This window comes from Pongo abelii, chromosome 14, assembly GCF_028885655.2.
Source record: "Pongo abelii isolate AG06213 chromosome 14, NHGRI_mPonAbe1-v2.0_pri, whole genome shotgun sequence".
NCBI classification, from domain to species: domain Eukaryota; kingdom Metazoa; phylum Chordata; class Mammalia; order Primates; family Hominidae; genus Pongo; species Pongo abelii.
Genome location: NC_071999.2, coordinates 116,468,782 through 116,495,974, shown reverse-complemented (window position 1 = coordinate 116,495,974; position 27,193 = coordinate 116,468,782). Strand labels below are relative to the sequence as shown.

General features: G+C 45.0%; 1 protein-coding gene across 1 annotated transcript in view; it reads left to right on the top strand.

Moving 5' to 3' along the window:
- Window positions 1–27,193, top strand: part of COL4A1 (collagen type IV alpha 1 chain) — a 157,407-nt gene that overhangs the window by 71,770 nt on the left and 58,444 nt on the right. Inside the window, exons 3-13 of the mRNA XM_024230972.3 lie at window positions 20,549–20,638; window positions 20,738–20,782; window positions 21,948–21,992; window positions 22,087–22,149; window positions 22,643–22,696; window positions 22,892–22,918; window positions 24,292–24,375; window positions 24,462–24,524; window positions 25,075–25,110; window positions 25,617–25,658; window positions 26,933–27,019. Of these exons, the coding sequence (XP_024086740.3) occupies window positions 20,549–20,638; window positions 20,738–20,782; window positions 21,948–21,992; window positions 22,087–22,149; window positions 22,643–22,696; window positions 22,892–22,918; window positions 24,292–24,375; window positions 24,462–24,524; window positions 25,075–25,110; window positions 25,617–25,658; window positions 26,933–27,019 (636 nt within the window). The remainder of the gene's footprint in view (window positions 1–20,548; window positions 20,639–20,737; window positions 20,783–21,947; window positions 21,993–22,086; window positions 22,150–22,642; window positions 22,697–22,891; window positions 22,919–24,291; window positions 24,376–24,461; window positions 24,525–25,074; window positions 25,111–25,616; window positions 25,659–26,932; window positions 27,020–27,193) is intronic.

The following is a 27,193-nucleotide window of genomic DNA, read 5'->3' as shown; positions in this document are numbered from 1 at the left end:
AATGTGAGGAAAACGACTCTCCTTTTCTTCAATTCCCCAACTTTTCCAAATACCGCTGCGAGTTTTTGTTGCCAACAGCTTTCCCGATGTGCGTGTACTTACCGACGTCCAGACTCCTCCCTCCCCTCGGCGAGCCTTGCTTGGTCTAGCTATTATTCAAAGGGGAACATGCGTGAGATATCACTTTGTTTTTGCCATCTAATGGATTCCACCCCCCCCAAAGTATCTGACTTTGACACTCAGGCTCATCTGCAGGACCCGAGGGTGTCTTCCCTCCCCTCCCGTTGGCTGGCTAAATGGGTTAATAGAATACATTCTCTTTTCCTTTTCCGTGTTTTGTCTGGCGTTTGCAATGCCGAGATTTTTTTCCAGATGTCCCCTATTTCCTATTTCCACATACCGCACATGAATCATCATCTGGCAGAGGAATCGTGAGAATCCATGTGATCAGTGTGGGTTCCCACATTCACCTACTTTTGTCTTTTTTGATAATTCTTTGAAAACAATGAATTTTTTAAAAAATATGCCTGAATTCAAGAGTAAAATATCAACAATGTACCCTAGAAAAGCCCCTGGAAGCAGATCTGTGCTAAATGGTTTATTTTATTCTGCACACGAGGCCCACCCGTCGCTGGCTCCCCTATGCCTTGGACGTCACTGATACACACACATCCCCTTCCCGAACAGGGAGAGTGAGCTGCATATTCTTGTTTCCAGCTCCACTTCCTAGTTCTGCCCACCGTAAAATTTGCCCTTTTGCCATGCACTGTGGGACCTGTTAGACTCAGGAGAGACCATCATACAAATTGATGGCTCTTGATTTGCAGCTGTATCTGGAGCTCACTGAATCTAGTGCAGCTTTAAAAATAGGGAGCCCATTCTGTTTCCAAGTTCAGAAGGAGCAGCAGAAAACTAAGTATCTTGAATGGCAGATCACATGCCGTGACTTTTAAAGCCCAGAGCACTCTCCAGGAGTACAGGCTGTCATCGGTGTGGCCCAGCACCAGCAGCCTCTGTCCTATTTATGGGAAAAAACATTTTCTTGTAAATATGATCTTGACAAAACATTGGCTGGCAGGAAAATAGCTTTCTTTTCAGGGGAGCAAAATGAGAGTGTATATTTTAATTCAAGATCAAAGACTTAACATAAAACAAACCCTGACAAATGAAAACTGGGCAATGGGATTTTCCTCTTGTTTGTTGGTAGAATATTTTGAGCATTCAAATACGTTTCTAGACAGCAAGTTGTGATGCAGATAATTAGGTAGTGTGGGTGTGGAGAACTGCACGCTCAAAAATGGTATTAACAGAACCCTCATCCTTGTGAAGTGGTTTAGCACAATGTGCAATTAAACAAAGGAAGAATTAGTCAGAGTTAATGAGCAAACCAGATGGCTCTGGGGACGTGGTGCCCCTTTATCAGATTTTTCTTCCTTTGGCAAGTCCGTTAAACATGATAAAAGTATACTTGATATAGCTTAGCTTTGGTTAATCACATAGTTTTATGAGTTTCATGCTAACTGGCCCCAAATTCAATGATTCTGGATTTCCTCACATGAGAATCTGACACGAGAAGCTAACAGTGATTCCTGGCTAATTTCTAAAAAGCTGTAGTGAAATCAGAAGGGTTAAAGACCCTTGGTACGGTTTCTCCTTTATTAGATATTTGGACAAATAGATGAAGGTAATGAATGATAGCTGTGAATTTCTTACACACGTCTTGTTAGAGCTCGAGGACTTAACCAGAGAATTTTCTGTGGGTGTCCTGCTGAAGCATGTTAGGGCCTTAGGTTAGTTTGCCCTCCTAGGTGAGAAATCTACAACCCTAAGACTTGAGTTCCCAAGTCTGTGGCATGTGGTGACATGCTTGACTTTGAAGTGGTTTTCCCTAGAAGATTGGTAAAGGAATGACATCTGTCTATAGTAGAGCCAGTAAATTCCTTGAGCTGGAGAACCAATGTCCACTCATCCCAGTGCCTCTTTGTCCTGTGGGCTCCTGCTGTACCAGTGGGCCTGGGTGGTGGCCAGTGGCAGTCCTGGAGCCTGCCCTACAGGTTCATGATGGAAGATGCTAGCCAGTAATAGCACAACTGAACCCCCAAGTGAACACTCTGCTAAGACCTCCAGGGAGGGAGAAGGCACGGCTGCCAGAATGGATGTCCCATGGGAAGAAATTGATCTGTAGGGGGCAGGGAAGGGCAAACCCAACGGTCATTCACAGGCCCCAAAAGCTCAGGCAGCCGCTCAGGTGTGATGGCCCATGAGTTACGCCTCCAAACTCCATTTCCCTGTTTGACATCAGGTTTTTCCTGATTTGGAAATGGTGCTTTGAGAAATGTCCATGGACAACTGTGCCTCCTCACCTCCCCCTTCTCACTTCCACATACAAGACTCCAGAATGTTAAAGGACACATCTCCATGAGTGTGAAACTGTTTGTTGCTGTTTGACTCTTTGTGTCCCCATGTGGGGCTCCCCAGTCTCATCGATATGTCCTGGGCAAGGGCAAGAGGCACCTCGGTGGATCTTGTTCCCAGACTGACTGTCTCCTCACCACACGGGCTGGAAATGCTGTGTGTTTTTCTGAGTCAGGGCTTTGGGAGGCAGCACCCTGTCTCCAGGTTCTTGGAGTTTTATGGATGCAACGTCATTAATCATCCCGACGGGGCTGATGTGGATGGCAGGTGTTGGGTTCTGCCTCCTGATTGGGAGGAGGGGCTGGGTGCCCTGCCCTGAATCTGAATGTAGAGGCCCTGGGTGAACGGGTGCACCCTTTCCTGCCTGGACCACACATCAGGAGCCCTGGGAGCAGAGGTTCCGGGCGGCTGGAGGCCTCCTTGCTTCCGCCTCTGCACGTGGAACCTGCATTTCTTCGCAGGAGACCGTGGCTCCACAGATGTCCTGCCTGTCAGGGCAGAGGAACATACCACGGGGGGACTTCCAGCAAACGTGAGGAACAGCACGCTGGCGTGACTGGGGCAGAAAGCAGAGTGGTGTTTTCTTCTTTGGGGGCCTTTGATAGGGACCTGGGCAGGGTGTGGTGGGGGCTGGAGGTGCAGTGGCTTCTGCAGGAGGCTGGGGAGGCTCCCCGTGATCTTAGAGGAGGTGGACCATCTCGTCCCACCTCAGTTGCCCCCTTTACCCTTCTTTCCTTTATAAAATTTCTGCCCTTTCTGTTCCTCCCACCACAATTTCCCATCCACTTTTCCTTTCTCTCTGTTCAGGGCTCGTGTACACCTGTGTGATTTTCCAGGGTGTCACAACAAGCCCTGATGACCCGCGCCTGCCACCTGTGTGCTTTGTCCTCTCTACTTCACATGTGTGCATGCACACACCACACACATATACACACATACCACACACACACCACACACACCACACGCATACCACACGCATACATACACACACCACACACACCACACACATACACACATACCACACACACCACACACACCACACACATACCACACGCATACATATACACACACCACACACACCACACACATACACACACACACACCACACACACACCACACACATACCACACACATACATATACACACACCACACATACCGCACACATACCACACACATACATATACACACACCACACACATACCACACACATACATATACACACACCACACACACCACACACATACACACACACACCACACACACCACACACACCACACACATACCACACACATACATATACACACACCACACATACCACACACATACACACACACACACACCACACACACACCACGCACACCACACACATACCACACACATACATATACACACACCACACACACCACACAGATACCACACACATACATATACACACACCACACACACCACACACACATATACACACACCACACACACCACACACATACACATACACACAACACACATACCGCACACATACCACACACATACATATACACACACCACACACACCACACACATACACACACACACCACACACACACCACACACACCATACACATACACACACCACGCATACATATACACACACCACACACACCACACACATACACACACACACACACCACACACACCACACACATACCACACACATACATATACACACACCACACACACCACACACATACACACACCACACACATACACACACACACCACACACACCACACACACCACACACATACACACACCACACACACCACACACATACCACACGCATACATATACACACACCACACACACCACACACATACCACACACATACATATACACACACCACACACACCACACACATACCACACACATACATATACACACACCACACACACCACACACATACACACACACACACCACACACACATACACACACCACACACATACCACACGCATACATATACACACACCACACACACCACACACATACCACACACATACTTATACACACACCACACATACTGCACACATACCACACACATACATATACACACACCACACACACCACACACATACCACACACATACATATACACACACCACACATACCGCACACATACCACACACATACATATACACACACCACCCACACACCACACACACCACACACACCACACGCATACATATACACACACCACACACATACACACACACACCACACACACACCACACACACCACACACATACATATACACACAGCACACACACCACACACATACCACACACATACATATACACACACCACACACACCACACACATACACATACACACACCACACACACACCACACATACACATACACACACCACACACACACATACACACACCACACACACATACACCACACACATACACATACACACACCACACACACGTGCACACTACGCACACCACACACATACATATACACACACCACACACACATACATACCACACATACCACACACGCATACCACACATACCACATACATATACATGGAACACACACTGTGCGCACCTGCACCACACGCACACACTCACACTCACACACTTTCTTCAGGAAACCCCCAGCCCTCCACCATGTGGCCTGAATGGAGCCCTCCTTGTCCACCTGCTTCGGGCTTGGCTCTGCTCCTTTTTCCTGAGTCGGGGGTTTTGGAGGGCGCTGCTCTTGGGCACTCAGTGTGGATTTGATGCTGTGGAAGGGGACAGGAGAGCTGGTGGGCCAAGCTGGGAGGGCAGTTACCGTGGAGTGAGACCCAAGGCCAGCTGGCAGAAGTCACCCACAAGAGGGTGAACGTCGGAAGTGGGGCCCAAGGAAATTACTGACATTTTACAGGGCATAGGCATAGGGCTTTTTCTTTTCCTCTTAGTCTCCCCAGGATGCTGTAACAGAATACCACAGACTGGCTTGTTTCAGCAGCAGAAGTGTGTTCATCCCAGTGCTGGAGGCTGGAAGTCCAAGATCAAGGCTCCAGCAGATTCGAGGTCGGCTGTGGACCCCTTCTTCATAGGCAGCGCGAGGGCGGGGGCTCTCTCTGGGGTCTTTTTTCTAAGAACACTAATTCTGTTCATGAGCCTCATCACCTCCCAAGGCCCCACCTCCATGCCATCACCTTGGGGGTTAGAATTTCCACACAGGAATTTTGGGGGCGGCATGGACATTCAGAATACAGCACTTTTACTATCCTGGGATGTAGGACATGTACAGTGATATGCGGTGACAAAATGCATCCCAGCTGTGTTTAGGTAACTGTGTAATTGGCTGGAAATTTCTCAATCTGAAAAAATTCGAGTCATTCAGATTTAAAGTTGAAAACCTCCTAACAGGAAAGAGTTGGGACTCTGACCTCTAAAACCCTTCTAAATGTTAATGTCCTCTGAGTTGAGATCTTTCCTGTGAAGCTGGAGGTACTTCAACACTCTACTGTTACTGGCCTTTCTAGAGCAAAAGCTATTTTACCGAAAAGAACTTTGGTATGCAGTACATGTCAGAACTGTCCACTCATTTGAAGTGAAGGAAGATCAGGCCCATAATGGGTGATTACTTCACAAGCAGACATTTCCTCAGTGTCAGCTATGTTTTCGGTGATGTATTCTGAGGAAAAGGGCGCAGTGACTCTGCAGTATTGAGCCAATGCACCTTCATCCTCCCGTCTCTTCACATCTGCTGATGGGAAAACCAAAGTTTGTGGAATCCGCAATGCCATCTGGTTTTCCTCCCCTTTTTCTTTTCTGAAAAATCACAATCCAAGTTGAAGCAATCATAGCTGGGAAATTTTGTTACATTTTCCTCACTGTCTGTGGTTTTTTCCATTCGCTAATCAATTTGGTTCTCTGTATTTTATTCCTAAAATCATTTTATCTGGGCATGTGAAGTGGACGCTAGTACTTGAAGTCACTCTATTTAAATCTTGCCTGACTTTCTTAACCAGCTGTTCTGATTTCTGTCCTCGTCTAGAGACAATTGACCAGATGCCATTTCCTTGATCTTCCTATTGGATAAGGCCACGAACCCAAAGGGAGGGGGAAATAGATGATAATTTAGGAACATGGGAGTTGGTATAAGCATCCGTTTCCTTTCCTATCTCACTCATTTGCCTTTAGGAAGTTATATTGTTAATCCGAAATGTGTGTCTTCCCTGTGTTTAAAAGAAGAGTCCCCCAGCCTGGAGGCTGCTCATTCGCATTCTGGGTCACGTGTTCCCTTCCAAGGCTTCCCTGTTCTCCTTGCCACATGGAGGGGGCGCAGGAGCCGCCTGCTGGGTGCGACGGCCGGAAGTGGGTAGTGACAGGCCCGGAAGTGGGTAGTGACGGGCCCGGAAGTGGGTAGTCATTAAAACCTTACCTTGCACTGAAGCTACAAGGTGTGCTCTTCAAAATTGGATTTTTAAAGGAATCTGCTTCACCCAGTGACAGAGAAGAACACACATGTTCTTTTCCATCCTTTCCAATATTTTGTTCCTTATGTAGACCCCCTCCCCGCCCCTGCACCGCCACTCCTCAGGGGCGTCCTGTGCTTGATCGCGGGGTAAGTGTCAGCTCTGGAAGCATGTGGGTGATTTTACTGCAGAAGCACCTGGCTTGGCAGGTGCTCTGCAATGGTCCCGCCCAGCTGTGCTTCCTGAGTCCTGTAAGGCGCGTGTATGTCCCTGTGCGTGCCTTTCCCACCTGTCACCAGGCACCTCTTGCCCAGAGAGAGTGACGTTCAGATGGGCACCTGAGGACTGTGTGTGCAGTGAGGTGTAGCTCCACCCAGGAGGGTGTATTTAGGGACCATAGGAACCAGGAAGGGCTCTGGGATCAGCCCCTCCACAGTGGGGCTCCCTGGAGACCCGAGACAGGGCTGCCTCCCTCTCCTTGCCTTATTTGTTATCCCGAAATTCTGGGCCTAACCCATGGCAGGATATTTATGTGGAATATCAAATAGTTGTTAAAAAGATGACTGCTTTCCCTGTTTCTTCACAGAACGTGCTGATTCTCCCTGTGGAGAACCAAGGGTGGGCGCCTGTAGGTTTAGAATTCCCATGAGAGCTCGGTTTCCACCAAGTTGGCAATTGTATATTTGGGAATCAAGGGAAGGCCATTTCAGGGTGCTTGGCTGACTGGCCCTCTCTTGCCAAAGACAAATTGCCTCAGTGATGTGTCTGAGACCTCAGACCCTGGGAGTGGGAGGTCAGGGGGCGTGGGAACCAGGTGCCCCCAACCTGCCTCTTAGTGAAGCTTCTCTCTCTTTATGTCTCTCTGTCTCTGTCTCTTTGTTTCTCTCTCTGATTCTGTGTGTGTGTGTGTGTTTGTGTGTGTGTGTGTGTGTCTACCGTACCCATACTTGGTCATCTATCCCCCAGTTGACATAAATTAAAAAAAAATTCCATATACGTGGGAAAATGTCACATTTATATACTCTACAATCTATTTTTATTGGAAAGTTTATACCTCATAATTTACAAACTGTAACCGAATTGGTCTGTTTCCACATCTTAGTTTCTAGCCAAAGATCTCAATATTTTAGTCTATTGACATTAAGTAGTTAAGAAAAAAAGGCAGGAAATGATACTGTAAATTTAATCTTTAAAACGTCTACAAACTAGGCATAGTGAAAATGGCATTAAATAAGATCTTACTGATAGAAATTTTTAAATAATTGGGCCACACCTTGGATTAAAATATATCTCCATATTATCTTTTGAAAACAGGCTTGCCAATTTTATGAACAGCATTGAGGTGAAGAGAGATTAGCAGCTCAGGGAAGATCATTTTTAAGTATTTATGAAGTAGCTATTTATTGTCTTAATTAAGCACCAGTATTTTGTATTGAGTTTGCAATTATATGCTTTTCTTATCTATTCAGTTTTAAAACCAAGATTTTAAGCAAAACACAAAAGAAAAAACTTCAAGATGTTGGCTTAATTTCTTTCTTTGGGTGACTGTGTAAGTTTTAAAGGAATTAATGGTGTTTACTTAAAAGAGATTAAAATTCAGTTACTTATTAATTTAGATTGATCTCACTACTGCTTTTTCAAATTAATGAGGTTAGGCTAATAGTGGGTTTTGTAAAACCTCCAGCTCTGCCGAGATTACATTGTATTCTATGGGCAAAGTTGGTTTGTCTAGTTTTAACCTGGCAATTGTATATCTGGGAGTCAAGGGAACTGTTCTTATCTCTTAGATTCCAAGTATGATTAATGGAGTATTGAAATTATTGCAGCATCCTGGGGGAAAATGTTATCAGTGATAAGATATAGACAACTAACTTGCTTGGGGGTAAGGAAGTAATCTGGGGATTTCAGACCTGTGTATGTCATTAGCTACTTCTAGGCTAACCATGGAGGAGTGTGGTGGCTTTACTAAGACCCAGGCTGACCTGACAGAATAAATAGAATGTTCTAGGCTTGAACTGCATGCATTCCAGAGATATTTATTAAGGAAAAAACACAAAACCTTGAGTATAAGATAAAGGGGGGAGTTTCTTGAAGCTGTCATCTTTTTTAAATACTCAAGAAATTCCAATTTTCTTATGCCTGTCTTAGCCACAAAAACAGGAATGAGATACTTCCTGGGTCATGACTTGTGGGAACACTAGCAGTGTGGCCTTTTCATTCTCTTTTAAAACATTCTGTGGCTTCAGAGGAAATGCAGCTGGCTTGTTGGACATAGAAATCGTGAGAATAAACACAAAATATTTATGTGTTTAAAAAGCAGTAAAGCCAGACCAGTTTCTTTCAGAACCATTTGTGCAGCATTTAACTGAATACTTGCGCATGTTTGATTTTTAAAATAATGCTGCCAGGTGAGCCAGGCAGGTGGAGTCATCCCTGACTTACAGATGATGGCAGAGCTGATTTTCAGAGCGTCCCAGTGGTTGGCACGGGAGCCAGCACCAGAATCTTCTGGCTCCAGGCTTAGGTTCTTTGCCCATCCATGCAGTGACTGAAGAGAGAGCATGGAAAGCAGGGCGCCCAGAGCTCCACATGCTCACCCGGAGTGCAGGTGCTTGTTTTTGCAGTCATTTGAAATTAGGGTTCCTAAATCTGCACCCTCTTGTAGATTTATATCATTTTCTTGGGATCTTTCCTGAGTCACTCATGAAAACATTTTATTTTTGTTTGTTTATTTATTTACTTTTTGAGACGGAGTCTTGCTCTGTCGCCCGGGCTGGAGTGCAATGGCATGATCTCGGCTCACTGCAACCTCTGCTTCCTGGGTTCAAGAGATTCTCCCGTCTCAGCCTCCCAAGTAGCTGAGATTACAGGCACGTGCCACCACACCGGGCTAATTTTTGTATTTTTAGTAGAGACGAGTTTCGCCATGTTGGCCAGGCTGGTCTTGAACTCCTGACCTCAGGTGATCCACCTGCCTTGGCCTCCCAAAGTGCTGGGATTACAGGCATGAGCCACTGCACCCGGCCCAGTCATGACAATATTAATTGAGTACCTACCCTGTGCCATCTGTTCGAGGTGCTGGGAGAGGGAACGAGAGGGAATGCCAGTCACTGCCCGCTGGGTTCCAGCATCTCCTGGAGGTGCTATGTACGTGGCTGTGCACCCCCTGGCAGGGGAACCGCAGGGGCTGCGGGACCACTCAGAGGATGGGGACCCTGGATGTCCTCTGGCAGGGCACCTGTAAAACCCAATTTTGATAGATAATTATATCTAACACATTTTTAAGGAAAAAAAAATGAAAGGTTTTTCTTAATTGCCAATGAGCAATTCTCTCAAGGTTTAAACCTGAAGACTCTCTTGCATGCTTTTGTATTATTAACTATAATTCTCATCTTCAGAGTATTTCATCTGCATTTTGTAAGTTTACTTTTATCACAGACCAAAAAAAGAAAGAAATCCATCACCTACCTTGTGGTGTTTCCTGCCTTTGCTGTGTCCTCGTTTTGTTCCACGACGCTGCCCAACACCTACATACATTATTAAGTTCAAGTTAATAACATCCTCGGCTGTCTAAGTACTTAGGCACTAATTGGCATTTTTCAACATTTCTGTTAATGTAGAACACGTCTTTCGAACCCTCAGGGGCCTTGCTTTGGAGCTAATGAAAATAAAGCAAAGTGTCTTTATAAGAAAAAAAATTAGGTCAGGAGCATTGGCTCACACCTGTAATACCAGCACTTTGGGAGGCCGAGGCTGGTGGATCACCTGAGGTCAGGAGTTCGAGACCAGCCTGACCAACATGGTGAAACCTTGTCTCTACTACAAATACAAAAATTAGCCAGGCATGATTGTGCACGTCTGTAATCCCAGCTACTTGGGAGGCCAAGGCACAAGAATCGCTTGAACCTGGGAAGTGGAGGTTACAGTGAGCCAAGATCATGCCACCGCACTCCAGCCTGGGTGACAGAGCAAGACTCCATCTCAAAAACATATATATTTTTTTCTTATACAAACTCAGAAGAGAGCTAACCTCTTATTGATATTTTGTTATCCATTATTTACGTTCCTGCAATCTTTCTTCTTCCCCCAAATCTTTAACTAAGTCATGACCTAGAATTGTGATAAATTTCATGGAACTTCAAAAAAAAGACAGTTGTGCTGGTGAACAGAGGCGTGATTTCATGTGCAGACTCTCAGCACCTCCTAAGTGTGATCATTCCTGCAATGGCCGGAGCTCAAGTTGGAAGCATTCATTTATGCCATGTCCATTTCTAGCTCTTTGAGGATAGTATTCCATATATATATTTTAATGGAGTGAGTAAAAACCAAAACCAAAAGTCAACCAAAGTGTTGGCAGTGGTGACTGGGCAGTTCAGCCCCTGCCCTGGATTAGGGCTCTCTTGAGAGACGTTCCTCAGTTGGCTTCCCAACTCTCGGCAGGTCAGTACCAAGCCTCTAAAGTCTACACGGAGGCAGCCTCTTGCTTGGTGTGTCCTGACATCCTTGGGGTGTCACCCAGGCAGGAACCCCCAGAGAGCTCTGTGCAACTTATTTGAAGGATGGTTTTGCTACCACTGGGCTTTTTCCAGCTTTGTCATATTAGATAAAGGCCTCCTGCTGTGCCAACACCTAGCCTCAGTGGCTGATTTTGGCCCCTGTTTGCTGCAGTGTGCAACATGCACAACCATCCACATCATCCATAGCTGCAGCAAGTGAGGTTCCAAGCCCGTAGCACAACACTTGTTTTCTGTGCTGTTTTTCTTGTTTTAAATATATTTTTAAAAATATATGTTTGAGAAACAGAATGTTAGGTAATAGGTGTAGGTAGAGGCGTCTGTGATTTTGGTTTTAATGAGTGTTCATGTTGATAGGTTAAGCAAAGGAGAGAATGTTATCATCTTTTTTGGGATCCAAAAAGCTGGATAGATTTTTTTTTCTTTTAGAATTGGCAAAACTCAGGAGAATGGACTAAATTAGCTTAATGCATAAGTTTTCTATAAACTTGTTGCGGAAGAAGACCAAAGAAGAACCTTTACATAAGTTTTACTGGCAGTGGGATGTTTAGTAGTGGTTTCTTAGAGACCTCCCTGTGATCACATTTGTATCTATTTTATGCATGTTTCATAGAATGTAATTTTTTCAGTATTTTCTATTTCCATACAGTTATTTTAAAAATTGAATTTGCTATTTTTTCTGTATTGTCATTAGATTCAAATACTCTCCCAGTTTATAAAATGGATGTGAAAATGCTATCCAGAAAATATCCATCATTCTCATTATTTATAGGCTGACCGCATTGACCTGTAATGCAGTAGCCTCAATATTCAGGTTATTAGTTTTTATATTTAATTTTAATTACATTTTGAATGCTAATTAAAAATATTTACCATAGAGTTCTTTTAGGCCATATCAAAGTGATTTCTCTCACTCCGCCCACAGAGTGTGTTCAATGGCACTGAATATTCAATATTTTAATAGTAATATATTACTACAATGAATATTTAAGAAAAAGGCTTAATTCTTTAAGGTCCACCAGGGAGGTTTAGTTTATTTGGGGGAAAATGTATAGTCCCAGAGCTCCCTCTAGTGGCGAGCAGCTGCAGCCCACGGAGACTCCTCACCCAAGCGTTGATTGAGGCCGCTGGCTCCTCCGCCCTGTCCTGTCACGGGCTGGATCCACTGTCTGCCAGAGTTTGGGTTTTCTCCAGATCGTTCGGTGTCTGAGTACTTCTTCAACAAGGGGGTGCTTGGCTGAGATCCCATGGGTGTGTCTGAGGTGCCAGGGCCCGCCGGGGAGGGTGTGAATGTGCCTGTTTCACATGGAGGCAGCGCTCTCGAATGTGCTGAGGGGTGCCAGGGCCCTGGGGTGCTGCTGTGTGGGTCGCAGGTGCCTGGAGGTGGATGAAGGGTGGGTTTCTATGGACGCCCCGACCAGGAGCTTGGCCCTTCACATGGGCATTTGAATGTGTTGTTGATGGAGCCCGGAGCCAGGAAAATACAAGTGTTTCCAGAGAACGCACTGCGTGCTGGTGTGGTTTGATGGGAAAAGGGAATTAAGCTATTGATGACAGACGCGCTGCCTGAGCGCAGATACGCATGGAATCTGACTGAGCAGGTTCACAAGCCTTTGGAAAAAGATCATCATCATATTTTTCTTCCTTTCCAACGTGGAAATCTGACTGCTCTGGGGGACTGACTTAAAATGGTTCTGTTCAACAATATTTGAAAAGGAGTGCTGCTTTGAAGTAAGAATTAATGAGAGCATTTTGGACTGTTTTTTCTGAAAAAGATAAGAAAAAACTCTTGAAGATAATAGTTGCCTCTGGAGACCTTTGCGGCTGCTCACAGCTTTACTGTGCGCTTCCATGAGTGAGTCTCGACTTTCATCATGGACAAATGTCTGGAACTTTGGTAAGATTTAAAGACCTTTGGAAATTAAGATTTTTTTTGGCTGCCAGTAATTTATCAGCACTCAGTTCTCCTAGAACATATTTACTGGATCGGGGACGTCAGATGGTTTGTTTGCTTTTGGATGGCTTTTGGGGAAGTTTTAAATTGTTTATAAGAAGACCATACTGAGGGCTCCCTTGAGTTATTCTTGTGTTGAATGATAGTTCTTTAGAAAATATTTTCTGAAGGACTCTTTTTAATTCATTTTTTTTCTTTTAAGCTGATGTACAAAGTGGATTTTCGTGGATCAGAAAATATCTATGGTTTTATTTCTTTGTAAATGTGGATCTATCAGAAATATTCACTGTGCATCTCCTTTGTAACCACCGCCTTCTAGCTTTGGATTACATATGACTTGAGTGTTCAGCTCTGTCAGTCAACTTCATAGTGAATGTTAAAATTCATATTAGAATACTTGAGCCTAGAATTGTGCCAGAATTCATCATGGGCTCAGATAATGTCTCAACATCAGGATTTGTCCAACAGAAATCTCTCCTTGAACATGGACACCTGGAGACAATTCTGCGTTAAATGCTATAGCTGCAGGCAGGCTTTTGCTGAGCACAGGGTGGACCTTCTTCATCACATGGACCTTATCGTGAGGGCTTGGGATTTTCCACTCAAGAATCCTGGGGCCAGAAGTCCAGTATAAAAGTTGTAGTCCAGGCTTGGCCATACGGAGGAAGGCATTTTCACTTCTAGTTTATCCAGCCCAGCTCCCACCCCTCTGACCCCAGTCCCTGTTCTTTTGGCCAGGAGATTCCAGCACTGAGTTCTCTCCCATTCTTCACACAAATTTGCTCATCTCCATCATCGGCAGCCTTAGGAGTAGTCAGAACAAAGCTAATGATAGTCAGAAGGAGGACAGTGGAGGCCCATGAAATGAGGAACTTGCCCAAACAACTCCACGTGCTTTAGAAGAGGCAGGATGAGTCCAGAAGTCTCCTAGAAATAGAACAGCTCTCATGATATCTGAAAGTAATGGATTTTGAAAGATCAAAATTCAAAAGATAAAAATTTTGAATTTTGATCTTTTCCTGGGCTAATGTTGTGCGATAGGCAACTCTCGCAATGCCAGTCAGGGGCCGCGAGCCGTTCTGGTTTTCACTTTTGATACAGAATTCGATAAATTACACAAGATATTAAACACTTTATTATAAAACAGGCTTTGTGCTAGACCTTTTTGCGTAACGTAGGCTAGCGTTTAAGTTTTCTGAGCATGTTTAAGGATGGCTAGGCTAAGCTACGATGTTGGGTAGGTTAGGTGTATTAAATGTGTTTTTGAGTTAAAAATATTTTCTATTGGGCTGGGTGCAGTAGCTCATGCCTGTAATTCCAGCACTTTAGGAGGACAAGGCGGGCAGATCACATGAGGTTAGGAGTTCAAGACCAGCCTGGCCAACATGGCGAAACCCCGTCTCTACTAAAAATACAAAAATTAGCGGGGCGTGGTGGCACACTACTATAATCCTAGCTACTGGGGAGGCTGAGGTTGCAGTGAGCCAAGATAGTAACACTGCAATCCAGCCTCAGTGACAGAGTGAGACCCTGCCTCAAATATACATATATATATTTTCGACTTACAATGGGCTTATTGGGACATACCCCATCATAAGCTGAGGTGCATCTGTATGTGCTGCTCAAGCTCTTGCGTATACCCACATAGTTGATGGAGGGCCACTGCACACATTTCCTGATATTCACTGTCTCAAGCTAGACGTCTGGGCTGGAGGGAGAAAATGAGAGTTTCGGGAAGAAGATACAGATTTGCAGCCATGCTTTTTGTGCATGATTGGTTTAATCTTTGCTGCTTTAATGTTAAATATTTAAATGCAAGAAATAATAGTAATGATAAATGTAGCTGCTAAGTGCAACAATCCACACTGTTAAATTTCATTCACATACTTCTAGTGAACACATATACATCCTTTTAAGAGTTCAGTTGTATGTCTCATAGAGCAAAGGAGAGTGAGCACTCATGCCTTCCTCTTAGGGAAAGCAGACCCTCTAGGGGATCTCCTTGCATCTGTCCCCCCACAAACTGCGGTGGCAGTATTCCTGCCCTAACATCAAGCCTCATGGCGTGGAGGGAGCTCCAGGTGGGGCCTCGCCACAGAGTTTTCCATGACCCCGCGGCACCAACCGCAGCCTTCCCACCCCTTTCCCAGCGGCAGCATTCAGGAAGTGATCCTGCAGATGTCTCTTCTGATGTCTCTTCTGATGGTGGTTGGGCTCAAGGAGTTGGCCTTGTGGAATTTCGGAAAGAGTTCTGCAGTCACCCACTGACTGCGACCCATCCTTGACATCATTTCCCTTTCACTGGATACTTGGTGAGCTCTGGCTTCAAATGTGAGGGTTTTCATTCCCTGAGTGATTTGCAGTCTTGCTCGTAAATGGAAATCTCAAGGCGCTAGATGACAGAAAGCAGCAGCAGAACCAGCGTGGTCCCGAACGCAGCTTGCCCTGCACCTCTCAGCCACTGCTGTGGACTCCAGCCAGTCTGGAATGGTGCCCAGAATGCTTGGACTGCAAAGGCGACGGGGGTCCTGTCCTGCCCAGTAACCTTTCACTACCTCTTAAAGTTTTTAGGATTCGTATGTGGAATCCTACCTCATGCTGAGCGTCATGTTATGCAATTGGCTAGTTCAGCATCCCATGACATTTTATTGAATTCAAACACCATGAATGAATAAAACAATTTCATTGCCTGTGAGGAAGTTACAGGGTTGAGATGGAGAAGGAATTGCAGTTTCCCTGATGAGCATTGCTTGTTTCCTGTGGATGCACCCAGCACATGGAGGCTGCCATACCCAGTACACTCAGTGCTCAGTACCAGACCCGGTACCCGTACTCAGTCCGTGCGTAGAGGAAGCCCCCGAGAGCTGGCAGCATCTCTGTGTGTGCTTCAGTCCATTGTGAAGATCTGTGATCCTAATATTTCAGATTGGAAAAATCCATTAAAATTTTGATTTAAAGATACGGATTCGATGTCAGCCACTGAAACAGGTGTCATAGGGCCTTTGACAGTAAGAATTTTGATGACTGCTTATTCTAGGTATATTTTGTGTTAACATCAGTTTTTGTTGTTGGTAATTATATTTTCCCCCCGCATGTAGAAGCTTCATGCTATTTCAACTTCAGCTGTCCTGGGTATTTGATTTGTATTTGAATTTCTGACTTAGCTATGACGGAAGCTTATTTGAGTATTTGCTTTCCTGAATCATGAACTTGTTTCTACAAGCATTGGAAGAGGAAGGGAAAGAATTGGGTATTATAAAATGACTTTTATCCATGCATTTTAAGGATTTTTAAAAAAGTATATGCTTGCTTTAGATAATGCATTAAGCAAGAATTTTAAGTTGCTCTATGCATGAAACCCTATTTCATGCCTAATTTAGAATGCCTAATTTTGGTGCCAAGATTATTCTCCATGTTGTATTCTTTCATCTTTATAGAGAATGGCACTTTGTTCTCCCTCCACAAATTCTGAATTTCATCATTTGAGGACACAGCAGTAATCGTCTCCGGTTTTGGTATACGATTTTCCTTTTTTGATCAGTGCTCTACATTGCACTGATGTTCAGGAATGAGAGCACAAGGTTCAGTTGCATGAAAACTTTCTGTGTAGTATTTTTCAAGTTTCTCGTTTCTTTCTTCCGTTTTAAATAGTCATTGCTGTGACAAACAATGGTTGTGGTTTTCATTTTTGCCTGACGTGAAGTCTGTGGCCGCCATGGATTTTTGGACCTTGCTTGGAGCACACCATGGGAAGCAGATGATCGAGGGTCCTGTTGCTCCCTGACTCTTAACTGTGCACATTCTGCCTTGAGCTCCAGTGGAAGGTGGGGGGGGGGGTCACTCTGGTCACAGTAGTGGCATTGCCAGTTGCAGCTGCAAAGTCTGGCTTGGACACTGCTAGCTCCAATAACCTTTTCACAACATGTCCAGCTCTTTGCTCTTCTTATAATCCTGGTGGAAATGTGCTAAAAGCTCAGAGGAGTAATTTGGCCCCATACTGCATGCTGGTCGCCAGCTAACTGTATAGCTGTTTAAGTGCTTATCCTGTCTGTTTGCTCTGCTCTGGTTCCCATAATAACCTTGGACAGGGTACAGAGTATTAGATTATTCATGTGCACTTTTATCTGGACAAAAGATTAAGAACATTAAAAAAATATGTGGGGAATGGCAAGAACCATGTCCATGGAGGAGTCACTTCCTTCTTAGCTCCTTCATTTCAAAGCTCTGGGGATACACAGATTGCTTAAACTTTCTGGTGACATTTGGGAAAGAATGTGTTCTTGCGGTAAAAGCAAGGTCTGGGAATTTGGATTTCTGTGTTCTGTTCCCAGCAGCACGAGGGGTCACCCAGTGACATATGACAAGTCAGTTAAGCATCGGAATCTTAATTTCCCTATCTGTGAAGTGGACATAAAAGGGTCGGTACCTTGGGCTAACATGAAGTTGGTGAATTGTTTAATGTTCTGCTGGGAACCGGCTTGCTCTAGTGACCCAGAAAAAACAGGGACTGTGGTGGAGGCTGACCTCATTTCTATTTCTGGCTGTAGTGCTGACTCAGTGAGAAACTTGTAGAAATCAGTTAATCTGGCTCTGGTCCTCAGTGCATCCCGTGGTTAAATTGAGAATTATAAAATCTTATCGTCGCTGGTCTCATGGCGATACTGCCAATATTAATTAAGTACTAAAAATACTCCACCAAATGTATTAGAAAGCTTCTACATGGACATGCCTTTCTCATTTCCTTCCTGTCTGATGTTGGGTTACTTGGGGCTACACAAGTCCATATTTATTTATTTATTTTAGCCGCTGTTTGGAGTTCAGTCCTATTCTGGTTTGAGCAGGCTTTTCCTGTGTCCGAAAACCGGGTGCCCCAGATTGGTGACCTTGTGCACTGTAACTCCTTACAGTAGGATTTTCTGCCATTGTGTCCTGGGGCCATCACTGCAGGGTGTATTTAAGGAGCTCTTCATTTGAACAAGTCCTGGTCTGGGAACGTTTTTCTTTCCTCACTGTCACAGGCCTCAGGGAGAAGGAGCCAGCCTTCCCTTTCAAACCTTGGGCTCGGGGCCCTTGTGGAGTCACGTCTGCTCTTCTGGCTGATTCCCTGGATGCTGCTGGCCTGAAGGGGCAGTGCCACAGTATGGGGCTTGAGGTTCTTTAATCCATTTACTGTTTGATTCAATTCTCTAGGGTTTGAAACAATCTCTCCCATATTTATCCACATACTGTGTCTAGACTCCTGACATATCCTTTCAATGAAACACACAGCTCTATGGAGGCGTGGCGGTTGAGTCCCAGGTTCATAACCTCCTTCCTGCGTTTGTAAAAGTGGAGCAGGCAGTTAATTCACCAGTAAGTGCCAGGACTGGCTGAGTGGTTTGGAAGGAAGGACGACTTTGGATATTTATGTTATGTGGTGTATAGCTTGTCAGTTGATTTTCACTTTCAACTAATGCAACTTTGAGAAAGGCACTGAACACTAAGTAATCCTGCCTGTAATCTCCAAAGTGCCTGCCTTCTGTTTTTAAATCAGCTAACAGTGGTTACTGAATCTACCCAATTCGTATGGTAAGGCTACATTAAAGTCCACATGCTGTAAAGTAAATAGGTTTTCTTGATTCCTTATAATGGTTATGGGTTTTTTTGTTGTTGTTGTTTTGTTTTTTTTTTTTTTGAGACAGCGTCTCACTCTGTCTTCCAGGCTAGAGTGCAGTGGCATGATCTTGGCTCTCTGCAACCTCTTCCTCCCAGGTTCAAGTGACTCTCCAGCCTCAGCCTCCTGAGTAATTACAGGCGTGCGCCACTACACCCAATTAATTTTTGCGTTTTTTAGTAGAGACAGAGTTTTGCCATGTTGGCCAGGCTGGTCTCAAACTCCTGACCTCTGGTGATCTGCCCGCCTCGATCTCCCAAAGTGCTGGGATTACAGGCATGAGCCACCGCACCCAGCCCAAAAAATACTCTTGAAAGACATTTCTCATTAAAGCCCACCATCACCCCATGATGACCAGGCGAGGCTAAGCATCTTGCATGGGGTTCACACTGTGGACTCTGCCCACCCACACCTCCTAATGGTCTCTAAAGAGGAAGACGTCTTGGAGGCTCCAACACAGAATCTCAACACCGAGACTGTTGCTAACAAGAGAGTTCCACTGATTGAGTGAAATTATGACCAGTTCAGGGAAAAATGCCTCACTATTTATTACTTTATTTACCCAAGAAATTATTTGGCATTTAGTATATATAAAGGATTGTGCCAGGAATGAGATATAAATATTTCCTGCCCTCAAGAGTTTAAAACACAGTAGAGCAAAACCACCTGAAGTAGTCGTTGCTGTCTGTTTCCAGACACTCACTGTGGACTTGCACAAGGCTGGATGATGCTTAGATTTATTATCGGAAGTGGCTCATAGGATTATGGAGGCTGAGGAGTTCCATGATCTGCCACCTGCAAGCCTGGGAACTCGGGACTCCTGAAGTGTAACTGGGTCCAAGGCCAGCGGCTGGAGAGCCCAAGGGGCTAGTGGTGCAAGTCCCTGAATCCGAAGGCCCGAGAGCTCAGAGTTCTGATGTCCAAGGCCAGGAGAAGATGGGTGTCCCAGCTCCAGAAGAGAGAGAATTGGCCTCTCTTCTGCCTTTTTGTTCTATCCGGGCCTCAACTAACAATGGCACCTGCTCACCCTGGGTGAGGGCAGATCTTCCTTACTGTCCATGTATTCAAATGCCAATCTCTTCCAGAAACACACCCTCAAAAACACATCCAGAAGTCATGCTTTACCAGCTTTCTGGGTATCCTGTGACCCAGTCAACTTGGCACCTAAAATTAGCCATCACAGGCCAGGCGTGGTCACCCATGTCTGTAATCCCAGCACTTTTGGTGGCCGAGGCGGGTGGATCACCTGAGATCAGAAGTTTGAGACCAGCCTGGCCAACATGGTGAAACCCTGCCTCTACTAAAAATACAAAAATTAGCCAGCGTGGTGGCGCACGCCTGTAATCCCAGCTACCCGGGAGGCTGAGGCAGGAGAATCCCTTGAACTCAGGCAGTGGACGTTGCAGTGAGCCGAGATCGTGCCATGCACTCCAGTCTGGGCAACAGAGTGAGACTCCAACTCAGAAAAAAAACAAAATAGCCATCACAGTTGGTCACCGATTCCTTCCTCTGTTTCTTTACTGCTGCCTTTTGCCTGACTGATGTTCCTCTTCTGTAGGGTGAAAGAGGCCTCCCGGGGTTACAAGGTGTCATTGGGTTTCCTGGAATGCAAGGACCTGAGGGGCCGCAGGGACCACCAGGACAAAAGGTAAGCACGGCTGTGGGATTGGGGGTGGGTGGATATAAGATTGCCTGCATTCTTGAGATAACGGTGATCAATGACAATGGCATTTCTATTCTGTTCCAGGGTGATACTGGAGAACCAGGACTACCTGGAACAAAAGGGACAAGAGTGAGTACAGTTGCTACTCACAGTCGATGATTCCGTGCATGGGACAGGCCCGCTCCCAGAGTTGGGCACCTTTCCCCTCCTCTCTCCTTGCCCTCGTCCTCCATCTCCTCTCCCAGCTCACACAGCACGGGCAGGCAGGCGCGAGGCAGGCAGTGAGGAGCAGCCCATGACTCCCTGAGCCCCAGTACTTCCCACGGGGCCTGTGCACAGGCTGAGCTCCTTAGTCCTTGGTTCTGCAAACTTGCTTTCCCCCATTTGTTCTTCTTCAGGAATCTCTTCTGGGCATATTTTAATTTGGGGGAAGGGGCAATTGATGATGCGTCCACAGTCATTAGACAGAGATGACTTCATTTAATGGAAAAGTCTTGGTATTTTCAGAGCCAGCCTTGCTCTTCCTCCTCTCCACCTCTTAGTAATGATGAAATGGGAGCAGAGTTATTTTGTGCATGGGCAGCCTTATGTTTGAAGGGATCAGCAGTCAGCTTTTAAAAACTTTTTTTAAATTGTTTTATTTCAATGTTTTTTTGGTACAGGTGGTGTTTGGTTGCATGGATAAGTTATTTCGTGATGATTTCTGAGATTTTAGTGCACCTGTCACCCAAGCAGTGTACACTCTACCTGTTACGTAGTTTTTGATCCCTCACCCCCTTTCAGCCTTCCCCCCACCTGAGTCCCGAAGTCCATTGTGTCACTCTTATGCCTTTACATCCTCATAGCTTAGACACCACTTATAAGTGAGAACATACGGTATTTGGTTTCCCATTCCTGGGTTACTTCACTTAGAATAATGGCCTCTAGCTCCATTCAAGTTGCTGCAAAAGACATCACTTTGTTCCTTGTTGTGGCTGAGTAGTGTTCCATGGTGCATGGATTCCACCTTGTCTCTATCCACTCGTTGGTTGGTAGGTACTTAGGTTGGTTCCATATCTTTGCAGTTGCGAATGGCAGTAGTGTGTTTTGGGTGTAGCATTGCTCCTGTAAGCCTGGGCCATCTGCCCTAGACTGTGCCCTCCGCTGCCTCTTGTGCAGAGTGCACTGTCTGCTTTGTGTGTGTGTGTTCTGACACCAAAAATGAGGGCATGACTCCATTAACCAGGGGGATGCAGCAGGAGGAAGTGAGGCTTCCCGGCTCTTCACTGACATGCTTTTACTTCCACCCGCACAGGGACCTCCGGGAGCATCTGGCTACCCTGGAAACCCAGGACTTCCCGTATGTATAGAAAACCCGCTCTACTTCTTTTATGAAATATTCTTCCATCAGGCGATTTTCTACCTGGGTTACATTTTCACTTTCTTCATTGCAGGGAATTCCTGGCCAAGACGGCCCGCCAGGCCCCCCAGGTATTCCAGGATGCAATGGCACAAAGGTAAATCCAGAACCGAGACCCTCCTTTTTGTGTGTGTTTACGTAACTTTGCATATTAAGGAGTCAGGTAGTGTGATTCTGTTAATAGAGTTTTATTTGCCACAGTTGGAAAGTTACTTGTCTTAAAATTTGCTTTATTTAGAAAGGAAATACAGTTTTCCCATATTTAGTGTACCAGAAAGATATAATTGGTCCTTTCTTTTTTGTAGACTTTTATCCTAAAATTGCATTTAAGCACGGAAGTTATTACTTATAATCATTTACTACATCACATAAGAAAATGCCATTATGGGCCTTTGTCCCTATTAATGATACTATCAAGTCTATTTCTTCTTTCATAAAGTGGTACCCAGTAGCATAGCTTGTGACAAACTGTTTTTAGGAAATGATTTTAACCAGCAAATGAAGGGTAGGGCAGAGTGACTCACGCGGTGTCAGGGCTGATGTGTCTGCCACGCACAGTGCGTATGAATGATGCTCTGCTATCTCCCCAGGGAGAGAGAGGGCCACTCGGGCCTCCTGGCTTGCCTGGTTTCGCTGGAAATCCCGTGAGTAGAGGTTATTTAGGGCAGAACTTCTTTCTTTTAGTTATAACTTTTCTCTTTTCATTCCATTTCCTTTTCTTTCTTTCTTTGCTTATGTTTTAATAACTTATGTTTTATATATAATATTATATAATAACAATTTTAATACTAATGATATTTTGAGAAAAACAAAACTAACACCAAAACTTTCTTTTTTAGGGACCACCAGGGTTACCGGGAATGAAGGTACATTTTATTTTATTTTGCTTTATTGGATTCGTTACAGGGAATCTGTTTAAAACAAGTGCCATAAAAATACATTTTCTTTAAACCACTTTGGCCGATCGATTGTTTCTGAACACATTTCCCTAAACTCTGTTACATTAAAAGACTGTATAAGTAATACACAAACTCAGATCTTAGACTCTAATGTTCAGACACTTGGCACAGCTTCTTAATGGGGAATAAGCAGCGGAAGGAGGCCTGGTGTGGTGGCGAAGGCTCACTTCACCCAAACTGAGGAGGCAGACGGGAGAATGGGGCTCCCTGGGTGCCTCTCAGACTTCCCAGGAGGCAACCTGGGAGAACTTTTCCCAGGCGGGGTGTTGCTGTCTTGGGTCCTGTAATGTGTGGGCTGTGCTTGGGCACAGGGCAGGGACCTCGGGCATCTGGGTGTTGGGATCAGCCCTGTCAAAGGGAGGCTTTCAGGTCTCAGCAGCTGCAGTGGAGATAACTGCTTACCTGGATGAAGGTGAGAGTCCCTGTGCTCCTGCGATTCAAACATATAGGAAGTAGATCCTCATAATAGCCCTGTGTGTTAGCGTGCTCCAGAGACACAGAACCAGTAGCATGTGTGTGTGTGTAGTCAGAGAGAGGAGAAACTGCTTCTAAAGCATTGGTTCTCATGATTGTGGGGGCCAGCAAGCTCAAAACCTGCAAGGTGAGTGGGCAGGCCGGACACCAGTCTTGGGTCTGAAGGCGGTGTGTGGGCAGAATTCCCTCTTCCTCCAGCGAGGTCAGTCTTTTATCCTGTAAGGCCTTCAACTGATGGGATGAAGCCCACCAGCATTATGGAGGGCCATTTGCCTTATTCAGAGTCTGCTGATTTAAGTGTTAAGCTCATTTTAAAAATCCCTTCACAGAAACATCTGGACTGGTGTTTAACCCAATAATGTGGCCTAGCCAAGTTGGCAGATAAAATTTCCCATTACACCGTGCTTTTATAAAAGTATTCATCCTGAGCCTTTTCTCAAAAGAGAATTCTTGTTTTGTGGGAAGAGCCTGTGGTCACGCAGTAGTCTTTCAACCAGAGACAGGGGCCCTTGTCTAGAGTTGGGGACGGTCCTGTGCACAGTGTGGCGGACCCCTTTGTTTAGCCGTCTCTACATTCAGTCCTGGCTGCAGCTGAGTTGACCACGCAGTGGCTAACGCTGGTCATTAAAATGGCAATCATGATGGGAGAGATGGCCAGGCTGTTGATTTCCAGTGTAGACGGGGTCTAAATCCCAGACTTAGGCTAGTCCTATAACAGTAATATATGCCAACTATCAAAGAGTTTTCAGCTTCTTTACATGAATGTCGATATTTGCAACTTTCTATTTTCTTTCTTCATCCTCTAGGGTGATCCAGGTGAGATACTTGGCCATGTGCCTGGGATGCTGTTGAAAGGTGAAAGAGGATTTCCCGGAATCCCAGGGAATCCAGTAAGCATTTGCTGAATCATTATGAACCCGTGCCACCTCGCCGTCCCAGTTCGCATCTGAACTCGTTTCTTTCTCATGCATTCTAGGGCCCACCAGGACTGCCAGGGCTTCAAGGTCCTGTTGGGCCTCCAGGATTTACGGGACCACCAGTAAGTTTTGGGGGCTGTCTCTCCGAGGCAATCATTTAAAAAACAACTATATTGAGGTGTGAAAATAAATAATAATTTAGTAAAAACTTTACACAGTTGTGTTTGCTCTTAATTTGGACATGGTGGAATCAGCTTACCTCTTATTAAACGTTTGGCTGGCATCCCGGTAGCCATATACTCAGAGCTGTTGGAAAGGGATGATGATAGTACCATAAACTGATATCCTGAAACAAATAATGCAGTCATGGTTGAAGGGGCTGGCGGGGTACCGCTGATAGTCACAGCCTGTGGGAGTGAGTTCAAAGATGGACAGGCAGGCTCTGCCCCAGGTGACTTCACCAGGGAGCAGGGAAGACGGATTGGTATTGATATGGTCACACCTGAGGGTCCTGCACCTGCTAGGAGTGGGGAGGGAGGGGAAGCCCAGGAAAAATATTTCACAAATAAATTATCATGTTGACCAGAGAATCTTAAGATAACGTCAGCCTAAAGAAGGGCTGAAAGCTCCCTAGAGTTGTGAATCCTATTTAATCAAAATGCTGTCTCCCAGGGTCCCCCCGGCCCTCCCGGCCCTCCAGGTGAAAAGGTAAAGGTTTTTTTCATTTTTCGTTCTTTGGCATTAGTAAAAGGCTATCATGAAATTGCTATAGCTCATTCTTCTCATTCTTTCAGTCTCTGTAAACAAATGTTGGAAAATTAACACTATCTTTATCTAACTATACCTTTAACTATCTATCATATATCGTTTATTATCTATTGATTATCTATCAATATATTGATCTTTTCGTTCATTCATCCCTTAGTCAATACTTTGGAATCACTGATATTTCCCTTAGTTTTCTAATGCAAGAGTTTAAAAACTGTAAATTTTTAAAAAGGTCTTTAGAATTTTTGATCAGTCATACTTTAAAAACTTTTTTCATAGACATTGAATACAGCGTGATCGTTACTTTCTGGAAAATTTTATAAGAGCTATGGGACAAAGCTATTGCCTGAAATCTACCATCTTATTACATTTTGTGTGAGGTTTGTAGAATGACTTTGAACGAAGTAGACAAGTCTACTAACGAGAGCCTAATTTTTAATCCACAGGGACAAATGGGCTTAAGTTTTCAAGGACCGAAAGGTGACAAGGTGAGTGCATATTGCTCTGGAGTGCTTTCATGTTGAAAACCACAGTTCTCACCTGACAGTTCCCACCTTTGGATCAACGTTTGGACTCTTACAAGTATAGTTACTCTTCTCTGCATGTTCTTGCATTTGGTAGTGTTTTCCTTAAAATGCCAGCATTATTGAATTTATTCTAGCTTATTCAATACGCTAGAATTGATGGAAGTGCTCTGTGATCTGACAAGCAGAGAACAACGAGGCTAACTCCAATTATCTGTACAAAGAGTTCAATCAAACTCTTCTTCGTCAGTGATGAGGTCAGACCTAGGATTTATAAGAGTCAAATTTAGGACTTGACCATTAGATGCATAACCCTGTAAGCCCTGCAGGGCGGAAGTCCATCGCCAGGAAATTAGGACTAGCACGGTTGGCAGTGGCCCCTCACCACTGGCCTCTCTTCTCAGAGGTGGGCAGGTCCAGGGCCAAGTGGGTGTGGGAGGAGATGCAGTGTGGAGCCGGGAGAGCACAGACCACAGCAGGTGGCTTCATCCTACAGAGAGGAGGCAAGTGGTGGGTCCCTGATCCTCTCCAGGAGTTTCCCTGGATCAGACCAATGAAGCAGGCACTGGCTAAGAAAGGATGCCTGCCATTGCTGTAGCCAGCTTGTGGAAGGCCAGACTCTTTTCTGACATCCAAGCTGGTGGTGGCAATTAGAAGCAGAGTGCCCAATACAGTGGGGCCTGGATGGATCTGGACGTGCAGGTGGCCTCTGCTTGCCACCCTAGATTTTGGCCCAGTCTTTTCATAAACTTTGCAATATAGTGACTCTGAAATGTATGCAGTTGTAATTTTTAGGTGTCCCCAGCAGTTAGGATGCCCAAGGAGGGAGACTCTTGATGGTTGTCTTATTCTGGGGTTACCTAAAATGCCTTCTTTTTTCTCAAGCTCCGTTAGGCAGTGTGTATTCCTTTCCTCCGTGCCATCAGAAGCCAGTATACACTATACAAGTGCACGCAAGTCCAGAGGTGTCTTGCAGGTGTTCAGATTCCATGGTTATTCCTGAGCTAGTGGCCGCCCATAGAAGAAGTGAAATTCTCCTCCTGGGTTTAGATACTTGTTGTATCATCTTCCTATTGAAATTTGATTTTCTGCAGAGGCAAGGATGATTAGAATAGAATAGAGTATAATTACATTTTAAAAATAGGTGTTTTATTTTAGGCTTTTACCTCTCTCTGCAATTTTTCATCTCTGCATAATTGTTTTCATGCCTAATTAATTTTACATTTTTATGTCGACAGGGTGACCAAGGGGTCAGTGGGCCTCCGGGAGTACCAGGACAAGCTCAAGTTCAAGAAAAAGGAGACTTCGCCACCAAGGGAGAAAAGGTATGAATGGGCTTCATCCAGTGAATACTGATTTTCTAATTTTGGACAAATTCCAAAGGACAGAGAAAATGGATCAAAACTCAGTTTTTCCAGCTACATTCAATCTTGATCTGGAAAACAGATTTATAGACTGCTCATTCCATAAAATACGAGCACCTTTGAGAGCAGAGACAG